This window comes from Prunus dulcis, chromosome 1, assembly GCF_902201215.1.
Source record: "Prunus dulcis chromosome 1, ALMONDv2, whole genome shotgun sequence".
Taxonomy (NCBI): Eukaryota; Viridiplantae; Streptophyta; class Magnoliopsida; order Rosales; family Rosaceae; genus Prunus; species Prunus dulcis.
Genome location: NC_047650.1, coordinates 15,128,360 through 15,140,515, shown reverse-complemented (window position 1 = coordinate 15,140,515; position 12,156 = coordinate 15,128,360). Strand labels below are relative to the sequence as shown.

The 12,156-nt window shown below is 36.9% G+C and overlaps 1 protein-coding gene and 1 long non-coding RNA gene across 2 annotated transcripts; one reads left to right on the top strand and one right to left on the bottom strand.

The window, feature by feature from the left end:
• The first annotated feature begins 285 nt into the window (after window positions 1-285).
• Window positions 286-4,026, top strand: LOC117616409 (protein PAF1 homolog). Its single transcript, XM_034345719.1, has 10 exons — window positions 286-585; window positions 680-860; window positions 951-1,027; window positions 1,110-1,229; window positions 1,603-1,708; window positions 2,664-2,750; window positions 2,849-2,917; window positions 3,004-3,075; window positions 3,211-3,354; window positions 3,463-4,026. Exons 1-10 carry the CDS (start codon window positions 371-373, stop codon window positions 3,598-3,600), a joined length of 1,209 nt encoding a protein of 402 aa, XP_034201610.1. The 5' UTR covers window positions 286-370; the 3' UTR covers window positions 3,601-4,026.
• A 1,234-nt stretch (window positions 4,027-5,260) lies between these two features.
• On the bottom strand, window positions 5,261-6,404 carry LOC117616411. Its single transcript, XR_004584134.1, has 3 exons — window positions 6,314-6,404; window positions 6,148-6,228; window positions 5,261-5,814 (listed from the first exon to the last, which is right to left on the bottom strand). It is a non-coding gene; the product is annotated as an uncharacterized LOC117616411 (long non-coding RNA).
• Window positions 6,405-12,156: the final 5,752 nt, after the last annotated feature.

Genomic DNA, 12,156 nt, shown 5'->3' with positions numbered 1-12,156 from the left:
TATCAGTATTTATGGACTGGATACAGCCTGAAACTTGATGTTAAAGTTAAACTGCATGCATCAAGTTGGCCGATCAAGAAAATATGAACAAGCAGAACAGGTTCACATGTCGTTCTTGATTTAGAAGATAATATCCAGAAAATGTTGGTCTGGTGGTCGGACATTGACTTTCATAGGTCAGGTGTTATTATGTTTTTTTTTTGTGGAGGGGGCGGAGAGGATAGTCTGGGATGAGTTTTTTCATGTTTTAGCACTCATTACTATGGCTTAAATTTAAATGAGTCTGGAACTCAGCATACATGTTTGGTTTTTGTTGAAGCTTGCACTATGGAAATCAAATCTGATTGTTGAAATAATGGCATTATGATACATGATCAGGAGTAGAATTATTTTCCCTTGTTATCTTATTATCAAATTCCAAAATCAGATCAATTATTATTTTGTGGTAACTTTTGCAATCTTCCCTCCCTCTCCCAGATATACAAAATACACAATAACATCGCTGGAGAAAACATACAAGCCCAAGCTTTTTGTTGAGCCAGATCTTGGGATACCTCTTGACCTGCTTGACCTCAGTGTATACAAGTATCATTACTCGACAGCCCTAACCTTTTTGAGACATCAGTAGTTTTTATTGCATGACAATACTGAATATCTGTTTTTTTCCTGGTTCAATCAGTCCTCCAAGTGTTAGACCACCCCTTGCTTTGGAAGATGAGGAATTATTGCGGGATGACGTAGCAGCAACCCCTGTGAAAAAGAATGGCATCAAAAGAAAAGAGAGGCCTACAGATAAAGGGGTTGCATGGCTGGTTAAAACACAATATATATCTCCTCTTAGCATGGACTCTGCGAGACAGGTAGTCGATTAATGCTCCATTTTAGATGAGCAGTCTTTCTTGAAATATACTGGTGAGCTATGTTATAAGTATGTGCATTGGCATCTGCAGTCTTTAACTGAAAAACAAGCAAAGGAACTCCGGGAAATGAAGGGAGGTCGCAACATTTTGGACAACCTTAATGACAGGTTTGCTCTTTGCCTACCTACCTTGGTCATATAACCAATGTCCATTACTTATGTCAATTAATTACCCTGAATCATTTTCCAGGGAAAGACAAATCAAGGAAATTGAGGCATCATTTGAGGCCTGCAAGTCACGCCCTGTTCATGCAACCAATAAGGATTTATACCCTGTTGAGGTTCTACCTCTGTTGCCTGATTTTGAGCGGTATGGAGTATCTGATTTTCTGTTTAAATAAGACAAACATTTATTACTTTAGTCTTTCGTACACAAGCCCGTTATGTGCTGATCTTAATTAGTAAATTTATTATACGTAGTGGCAATGGCTTATGGTTGAAGTCAAGCTTGAGCTCTCATGAAAAGCTTGTTATTTCAGAGTCCAGACGTTTTGAAATCAAAATCATCTATATTCATGCATGAGCATGCATACATTCAGATTATAGATATTTTTCAATGATGACCAATTGTGCTGTTGGCTGGATAATTGAAAACCTAAAACATTTATTTATGGCAATCATATTGCATTCTAGAATATTCACACATTAAGTTGGGGCTGTTATTGATGATACTTTTGTAACAGGTATGAAGACCAATTTGTCCTTGCAGCATTTGATGGTGCTCCTACCGCTGATTCAGAAATCTACAGCAAATTGGACCAGTCCGGTCATGACGCTTATGAATCAAGAGTGAGTTGGGGTGCATGCAACCAGTTTTGGTCATAAATTTAGATTCTCTTTTTTTATTTGGTCAAATAAAATCAGATTCTTAAACCTTCAATTTAAAGAAAATCTTCATTTCTGGATTCTGCAGCCTGCATCACATTATAATAACAAGTGAAAGCCCCAAAACAGTGAACCAGAATTGAACCCAAAAAACAAATAGACGACCATCAAAATTGCTTGAATTGATTTAGGTGAAAGGTTTGGAAAACAAACAAAAGAGCTAAAATAATCTGTATCCAACTATACCCATAATTGAAGCAGTATTCCTTCATTGTCTTTTAGTGTGTGTTAGATGGTGCTTATTCATTTAGAGGGAAATAATTTAAGAGTTGCCTTTATCCCTTGATTGTATGAATTTTACCTTAATCAAGTTTTCATTTCGGTTAGGAAAATAATTTAAAGAATTGCCTTCATATTAGGTAATCATGTCATCCCACAACATAATATCCCTAGGTTTACATGAAGTTGAACCTTTCTTATCTATGTTCTTTATGTTAATTTTTCCTGGCCGTTCTACTCTCAAATTGAATGTATCTGTAGATTGAGTGGCACTTTTTCTTTTTACTTATAGTTTATCCAAATCCACCTTCCATGTGAATTGGCACAAAAGAACTGCCAATAATGCTACTCCTTTCTTTCTACTATCTGTTCATATCCAAATATCATGTTTTTTTTTTTTTTTTTCTTTCAGAAACACTGGCTTTGGAAGAAAAATATTATGTTACAGTAGATATTATGTGCAAAAGATGCGTTGGCCTGATACAGAAGTTTTAATATGTGATGGCTTTTTAGATTGTCATTTACATCAAACTTGGTCTGTGTCTTATACATTGTTGTACTTGTATATTTTCATATTTTGTCATTATCCTATAAGTGGCTACTGGTGCGTTATGATCTCATCCATCATCATCTGCTACAGGCCATTATGAAAAGTTACAAGGTAACAGGCGCAGATCCAGCTAATCCGGAGAAATTTTTGGCTTACATGGTCCCTTCGCCAAATGAGGTAGACATGCTTTTTTCGACTTCTAAATCTGAAGATTAGCATTAACAGTTTATAGGCTGATCTCATGGCTCATATACTATTTATTTCAATGGTGGCAGCTATCAAAAGATCCTTATGATGAATCTGAAGATGTTTCTTATTCTTGGGTTCGCGAGTATCATTACGATGTATGTACCATCCCCATGGTTTTGAGAAGTTATTAAGTTAGCTTTTTATTGCTTATTTAATGATATTCCTTTTGATGTCTCAACAGGTAAGAGGTGATGATGTGCATGATCCCACAACATACCTTGTTTCATTTGATGAAGAAGAAGCACGCTATGCGGTATCCCTTTGAATCGATATTTTTATCTTTATTACGTGTGCATTTATTAATTGCTCTATGCTTCTGTTTTATGGTTTTGTTTTGAGTAACAACTCATCAAGATTATCCTTTATAAATTTTCCATTCACAATGCAGCCCCTTCCCACAAAGCTTGTCTTAAGGAAAAAGAGGTCCAAAGAGGGAAAAACCAGTGACGAGGTTGAACATTTTCCCGCACCCTCAAGAGTGACTGTCAGGCAGAGATCAACTGTTGCTGCAATTGAACTAAAGGATTCAGGGGTACGACGATAAGCTATTTGTTGAAATTTAAATTCCTTTGGTATGCGGTTTTAGTCATCAAATGATTTGAATAATTGCATATACACATAATTGGCTTGCTGTTTTCAGGATTATTCAAGGGGATCTGTGTCAAATTTGAAAACAAGACGCTTTGATATTGAAGATACCCTTGAAAGACCACGAAAAATTGCACGACACCAAGATATTGATGAATATAGTGGTGCTGAAGATGATTTATCTGATTAATTTATCTGTTGATGTAAATGGCGCTGACTGTCTTGAAGACTTGCAGACTGGTGGCAACTAATTTGGGATTATTCCCAAACTGCGATCGGATGCTGCTTTGACGTAAAGGCAAGTGTGAACTAATTTGGCCGCTTCTTCTTGGGATGTCCATTCGAACCTCAAATATCTACCTGTATCTTTAGCCAGAAAACATTTTCCCTTAGATACCATGTAAAGGGTAAGATGAAAAAGAAACCTTGTAAAGAAATTAGACGTGTTAGAATGTTTTGGCCTTGAGTAAAGTTCTATCAAGTTTATCTAGAAAAGAATTGGGTTTTCCCAGCAGTTCTATCTTATGCCTGTTTACTTGGTTAGATAATGGTATTACAATTAATATTGTTTAGCTTCTCCTCTGATTTTCAGCAATAAATTGTGTGCTTATTATTCTATTGAATATTGATTTTGTTTGGGTCTAGCCCAGTGAAAAAGGGCATTGACTTGCAGACTAGAGGTCGCAAGTTTGAACCCCGATGGCATCATAGTTGTGTGTATGAGAAATCCTCTTCCCTTATAATTTAGACTATTATTTGTACTAAAAAAAATATATATATTATTAATTTTGTTATGAATATATTCCATTCTTTACGGTTAGATTTCTACTGCACTATCAATTTGTGAATTGTCCGAATCATTGCACATTCTGAAAATGTCCATGAGCATAAGCAGTCCATCTTGCATTGCATGGTATAAAATAACAGCAATAGTGACAATTCTTAACACAATAGGACACGGTTGAGTGATAAACCAGAAAATGAGAAAATCTTGATTTGGGTTCCATTACTTTTCAACTCGAAAATGAGACATTAAATATTAAAGTTTTTTTTTCACGATATACTAATTTTTCTTATATTATATTTGTATTTTTTAGGTTTATATAATAGAAAATGTAAATAACAACGATGTAAACAAACAAAAAAAACCAAAAACTCTTGAGCCTGAGATTTTTAAGGCCTTGTGAGGAATTTGCAAGAGTAAGATCAAAAACTTACTTGAAAGGGAAAAATTGAGGGCCGTTTAATAATCATTTCAATTTTAAACTGTTTAAAATCAGTTAGCATTGCTTCATAATACGGCTACCTCGGTCATCCATAAAAAACAACAGTTCGATGTATTTTATTACATACGGTTCAACAAAAATCACGAAAAAATAAAAAAAACCGGTTCGTCAAAGATTTTTTATTTTAAATTAATATTGATGCCTGAAAGAGAGATTGAAAAAAGCCGCGGCCGAACTTACAAGGGCGCAAGTAAGCAACAGAACAAAGTTGGTATAAAGAAGATTGGGCTACACCAGAAAGACCCAAAGAAAAAAGTCGCAAAAAATACACTTCACATCACATCAGCAGCCATATTCTTCAATATAGTGGAGTAAGAATAGTCTTTGAAATCTGAAGTGACAAAAGCCCATAAATCTGCCCAGAATTTAACTATTTCCCATAATTCACCAACACCCACTCCCTTTTCTCTTTAGGCTTTCAAAACCCAATTTGGAATACTAAGTCTTAAACTCACAAGTTTCCTAAACCTTATAGCCCTTCATAGAGCATATGTAGAGCAAGAATTTACTTTCTGTCCTACATCTCCTAACATTTGTTTTCCTTAATTTTCCAAGCAGCCAAACACAGGATTAAGGAACTCAAACTAGTAGACTTTTCACTAAAAAAAATTAAAAAAAAATCGAGTAGAAATTGAATGGAGTGTGAACCAGCTCAGTAGGAGAGCGAGACGTGTCGACGTACAACTCAATGTGCTGAATCAATTCGGTGGTTTCGGCCATTGCTAGAGAATAGAGAGGTTTCAGGGTTTAGGAAATATTGAAGAAAGGGGAGGGTGGTTGTAGGGATACAAAATTACATGTGGAAAGCTCCTTATACTTTGGAAAGATACAAATGAACCACCTAGTACAAATCAGAATTTAAGATCATGAAACTATTTATTCAAAAGCCATTTGGTAATCTCCATCTCAAGAAACCTCCTCATCCAATCGATCAAGAAAGCCTTTATGAGTTACAAAGTCATTAAACAGAAGCTCATTTGAAGAAGCTGCTTCAAACTTTGTCCACAACTCCCTCTTTAAGGTATTCTCACCAGGACGCTTGCCTGTTCGAACAACGCTTTCAGCTTCTTTCCAGATGGGAGTGCTTCCTATCAGTGCAAGCCTGCCCCCTACGGGTTCTGTGACAAAATAAGATATTTGAATCAAAACATGTCCAGTATGCTATCTGTGTGCTCTCACACATCAAACTAGTAAAAGGAGCATACAATAAATGGCCAATGTTGAAGAATATAAGTCTCACATTCAAAACTTGACAAAATAAAATACAATATATAATGAATGGTTCCAACTCCGATGTGGACTTGGCTCCACATGTGACTCACTATGTGGTCCCATATGAAGGGGTGTATTGAAGAATATAAGTCTCACATTGGAATTTTACAATATATAATGAACGGTTCCACTACTAATATCACCGAGGCCTTTTGTGATAAAACCCCACACCTACTGACCTTGAAGACAAGATAGGGACAATATCGGTGTTGCTAGTTGTGGGCCGCTGACCCGTCTCTCTAAAATTTAACAGCCAATACCTTCAAGACAAGATTAGCAAATCAAGCAAATCATCATTTGCATCTCCAAAATTAGCATGAAAAAAGGGTATCCTATCAGAAGTACCAGAAGAAATTCTCTCAAAGGGTATTCTTCTGTGAAGTGGAGCCTGGAAGTGGGGGAGAAACTCCCATTGTTCTGAGCCACATTGTGTACGAAAGGATGAAAGAGAGGTACCCAGAATTGGTTGACAAATTGGAGGAGCATGGCTTGATATATAACCGGGTTTTAGGCGAAGATGGAGATCCTCCTTCTCCAATTGGCCGTGGCTGGAAGGAGCATGGCCTGTTGGGATTTGCTTTGCGAGTACCAAGAATGGTATGAGATGACCCTTAGCTATCAAGGGAATCATCACAATGTGCTCACGATCAAATCCAACCTCTGATTTGGGGTTTCTTTTTTTTAATTTGGAGTGGTTTTCACTACTGCATGCTATCAGTGGTATTTGCGTTAACTTTTTTTTTTGGGTCAAGTATTTGCGTTGACTTAGGTGTACCTAACAGGTATGCGACCGGTGAATAAAGCATACCAAACAGTAAAGGTTTTTTTAATTTTAATTTTTTTTATTATTTAAAGGACGAGCTTTTATTTTCCCAATTTTAGGTACATTATTTTCATCAAAAATCGTATATTATAATTATTATTTATAGTAAAAAAAAATAGTTATCACTAACTATGATAACTCTAAAAAGTAAGATTTTTATATGTTTTTGGATAATTTGTTTAGTTTTCTACTTTGAAAATTTATGTATTCGGGACATGTGCAATGAATCACGCCAACACAACTCATAAATCTACGATTATAGGACACCACACATTATTGTGCAGTCAACACCAACCTCGTATTTATGACTTGTGATGATCTAGTTTGTTGTGCTGCAAACTCATAAATTTTCAGTGCTAAAAAACGAAATGAAATTATCCAAAAACATATAACGAATTTACATTTTTGTCCTTATAATATTCATCATAAATGAAGATGAATGCTGCTATTTCCACCCCATGTCTTATTTCCCCACTTACCTTATCTTCCTACCCACCATTATTCCTAAAATACCGTTTAATTACTAATTCAAGCAAATTCTCTTCGCTAATCATTACTAGTATATGCAGAGGATCAAGTTGTGTTTGACGGACCAGATAAATGTTTGGGTTAATGACAGTTTAGTACCCTGTGTGGTTACACTCTTAATACATGTTAGTACCTATATTCTTAATTTTTACAATGACATACCCTGGTCTTTTAAATTTGTTACAATATGGTTCCACCATTAAGGTTTCCGTGAGTTGTCCTGTTAGTTGCTTACGTGGCACTTAGGGGTCCCTTTTTTTTTGCTAGTATTGAAGTCCTTCCGAGGGCATTTTCGGACATATTTTTTTTATTCTCCCGCCCAACCCTCTGTCATGAACTCATGCCCTCCAACGCAAAATTAAATGAAAAAATTTCCATAAAACCAAAAATTTAGCACCATAAACAAAAAAATCTTCCACACCGATATTATGAGGAAAGTGAACTCTTCCACTTCATTTCCTTCATTCGCTGGAGAGGATGACGACATAGAGTTGATTGATAGAAGGCTAAGATGAGTTGGGATTCACGACCCCCTGGAGAGGACGACCTAGTTTACGGTATGTGGGGATTGAGGTTTTATTTGACTTTTTTTTTCGGGATAAGGGTTTCCAAGTTCACATCTTTGGATATTAGGGTTTTAATATCGATTTTTTTGGGGGCTAGGATTCTGAGTTCGATTTTTTGGGAAAATGGTTTCAAAGTTCGTATATTTTGGGAATATGATGTTAATATGGTGTTTTTTTTTGGGTTAGGCTTATGAGTTTGAAGTTTTGGGGATAAGGGTTTCCCAATTCACATATTTGTGGTTTTCTGGTTGTTATCAGTGGCCTTTATGTAAGTGTAGTGGTCTTTTTCTTCCGGCAGCTACAAATGGACTAGGCTGCCGTAAAGGGCAGATGGATGAAATTAGCCCCTGTGTCTGAGTTCGAAGATCAAGCCCCAAAAATGCTTCGAAATGACAGTAGGGCCTTAGAAAGCACCTTGATGACCTTCACCAACAAAAATAATGGCTGCATACAGATAAATTCTTAGTGCTTACAGGTAGAATCTTAGCTTGGCATTAGAGGCTTGTGGCATGGGAGCAAAGTTGTCATGAGTTTAGCACTGAAGAGAAAATTAAGTGTCCCTAGGGGAAAGATAGGGTATTAAGGTAGGAGAAAAATGATTTTGCAGAGAGGTTTGGTTGAGCATGAGGAAAAATAGAGAAAATGGTGGCTTGAGTGTTTTTCCGACAGCTTGATAGAGACTCTGTCAAGTGTTAAAACAGCTTGCCAAGAGGGAAAACTAAGGGAAAATGATGGGCTGAGCACGAAATTGCTGGGTTTTGGGAGTAAGAAAGGAAGCTTGCTCTCTGATGTGGTTGATGCTTGTTGGGTAGAAGAGGCCTCTTTTATAGCCGCTGGAAGCTGACATTTTCCAAGAAACCCTAATTATTTCTATCCAATTTTGCCAAGTCTTTCCCTTCCTTTCTCCCTTCATCCCTTCAATCATCATATGTTGGTGAAATCTACTTTGCTCCTTTGCACAAAATCAGGGATTTTGGGAGCTCAAGGTCCCTTTCCTACAGCTACCCTAGTGAAGAATTCCTATTTTCAGTCATCCCTCTTCCTTTCTTTCCTTCCTCCTTCCATGGTCAGGTCTAATGAGGGAAAGAATTAGGTATGTATGCTGGTTCAAAGGGTGATTTGCTCAAGTATCCCTTAGCTTTTAGATGTTTTTGCTTGAAACTTGTTCCTTCTCATGTGCTGGAGATTCCAGCAGCCTACAGATGTGAGTGGCTTTTGGTTTTTGTCATGATTTTGTCTCCAGCCATGTGCTGGAGACTTTCAGATATTTTGTTGGTCACTTGGGCCATTCTTTAAGGTAATGGGCTAGGTCCCTAAAGGGATAGGCCAACTTCCCAAAGTGATGGCCCTTTTTTCTAAGGTAATGGGCTATTTTGGCTGAGGTAATGGGCTATTTTCCCCTTCGTGCTTACCCACATATTTGGGCCTAAAAAATGGGTTTGGGTTCCGAAGCTCCCAACCAACCCGGGACCTCCATTTCTTGGCCCATCAATGGGTCTCATGACAACTTATTACTATCCATGCCACAACCCACTCAAGCAAGCCCTAGGCATTCTAGTGGCTTGGGCCCACTTACGCTTATAGCATGGCGTGTTGCTTATTTGCTTGGCGTGGCATGTGTGCAAGTGTATATGACGAATTTTCACGTGCCTAAATCGGGTTTCTTCTCAATAAGGTATCGCATTGGGCCGAGAATATATTTGGACTGAACCGTGGATTTTTTGGGTCTCAATAGTAAGTAATGTTGGTCTGTGGTCCTACTGTAACCCATGTGGATTATTTTCTTTTGGTATGGAAAGTGACTTTATTATATTTAATAATTTAAATCTTAGTGGTATAATAAAGATGCATTCTAAAAGTGTTTCCTAGGAGTTTTCTTTATGGTCATTGTTTAGTTGGTGGTTTATGTGTTTGTCAACAAATCCATGCAATGTGTAACAGTACCCTAATGTTGGATCATCTATGTATATGCAAACGATGATTGCTTGTTTCACATCCGAACACACCATGATGGAAGACTGATACACAAGTACTATTTGGATGGAGTTGTTACGTACTTTGATTATTAGGATAAAGACAAGATGTCATTATTGAAATAGACTGCATGGCTGTGTATTTGGGCCATATAGGTAGGATTGATTATTGGTATAGGGTTCACGATTAGGGTACTTTGAAGATGTGGAGTCTGACAGTTATTGAAATGTGTGAAAATGTGCCTGAGGTTAGGATGATTAACATGTATATGGATCATCGGGATAATCTCGATGATGCTCTGAATAGCCAGACTGGATCTAACGTGTATTGTCGTTATTCTTCCCAAGTATATGATTATGCTGATGACGTGAGAAATCCAAGTGTTATCCTTGAAGAGCTACCAAAGTTTGATAAAGCAATTGTACTACATAATGGGTTGGATAAAGCTACATCAAATGAGGTACAAAGTACAAGGAAACCAACTCCATCAATGAATTTAGCTAGTTCTAAAGGCAAAGAAAAGATGGCACAAGTTGATGAAGTGTGTGTACAACATGAGACAAAGAAAGCTAATTCAAAAGACAAAGAGAAGGTGATAGAAGTTGATTAAGGGTGTGTATAACATGAGACAAAGAAAGCTAATTCCAAAGGAAAAGAAAAGGTGGCACAAGTTGATGAAGAGTGTGTAGATGCTGAGATCAATGAAGTAAAAAGATCTATTAGGAAAAGGAAACCTTTAATTCAACAAGAAGCTGATGAGGATTCTTCAAAAAATGATGATAAGAGTGACCCTAACTTTGTGGATGATGATAATGAAGTTTTCTTACATGGGTTGACATAGCTGATGAGTGAGGTGGACCAAATGCTGGCCAATCAGTACCAAAGCCTTCAGATGTGGGAGATTTTGTGGATAATGAAGATATGTCTGCAATTAGTAAAGAGGATGAGCAACACACCTTAAGAAAGCACCACAATTAGATGAGGAGAGCACTGGTCATACATTCCCAAAGTTTAATACTTCTTGTGACATGGGAACTGTCGAGTTTGATGCTGGCATGTAGTTTGCAAATAGTGTTAGCTTCAAAAATGCTCTCAAGGCCATTTCAATAAAAGAAGGATGTGAGATATGTTGGAATGAAGTCTGAGAAGTATAGGATTAGGGCAATTTGTGCATCTGAGAATTGTCCTTTTGAGATTTATGTATCTAAGATGCAACATGAAGACACACTACAGGTGAATAAGCTAGATCCCAAACACATATGAGAAAACAAAGGGATAAGATCTTCCTGGTTAGCTCAAACATTTGTGGAGGAGGTGAAGACAAACCCCACTATACCAATGGTGTCCTTTAAGGCAACAATGCAGAGGGATGTTAACAGTTGAATATCATTGTTCAAGGCTAGGAGGGTAAAGAATAAAGCTTTGAAAATCCTAGAAGGTACAATTACTGCATAATATGCTAGACTGTAGGACTATGCTGCATAATTGAGGAAGACAAATCCTAAAACAATAGTACAAATCAAATGTGATCTCAATGCATTGTTACAGAGACGTGTGTTCCAAAGAATGTTCATTTGCTTGGGTGTCTGTAAAGAGGGATTCAAGGTTGGATACAAACTTGTAATAGGATTATATGGGTGCCATTTAAAAAGTCCTTATGGAGGCCAGTTGTTGTTAGCTATTGGTATAGATGCCAATAATATGACATGGGTTATTGTTTATGCTCAAGTGGAGATGGAAACCAAGGATTCATGCATATGGTTTTTTCAGCTGCTCGTGAAGGATATTGAGTTGGTAAACCAATATGGGTTTACATTCATAAGTGATAAGCAGAAAGGCTTAGTGGAGGCTTTTGAGGCAGTCATACCTAATTGTGATCACAGATTTTGTGCAAGACACATATCCATAAATTTAGTTTGGTATACAAAGGAAAAATGTTGAAGGATGAAATGTGGAGGGTTGCATTTGCAACAACAGTTCTAGAGTTTAGAAGGGCAATGGAAGTGTTGAGGACATTGGATGGTGAAGCTCATAAATGGCTTACAAGTGATGTTTTAAGAACATTGTAACAATAACTAGTTATTTTTTCTGTTTAATTAAACTAATTGGATGATTACTAATCTAAATGTTACTAATGTGAAACAGCTCCAGAGAGACCACCAAGACATTGGTAAGGTCACATTTCAACACTAATTTGAAGTATCCAATACTATTGAATAATATATGTGAGTCTTTTAATTTCTGGATAATGTTGGCTAAGTGTAAGACAATAATTTCAATGATGGAGGAGATTCGGG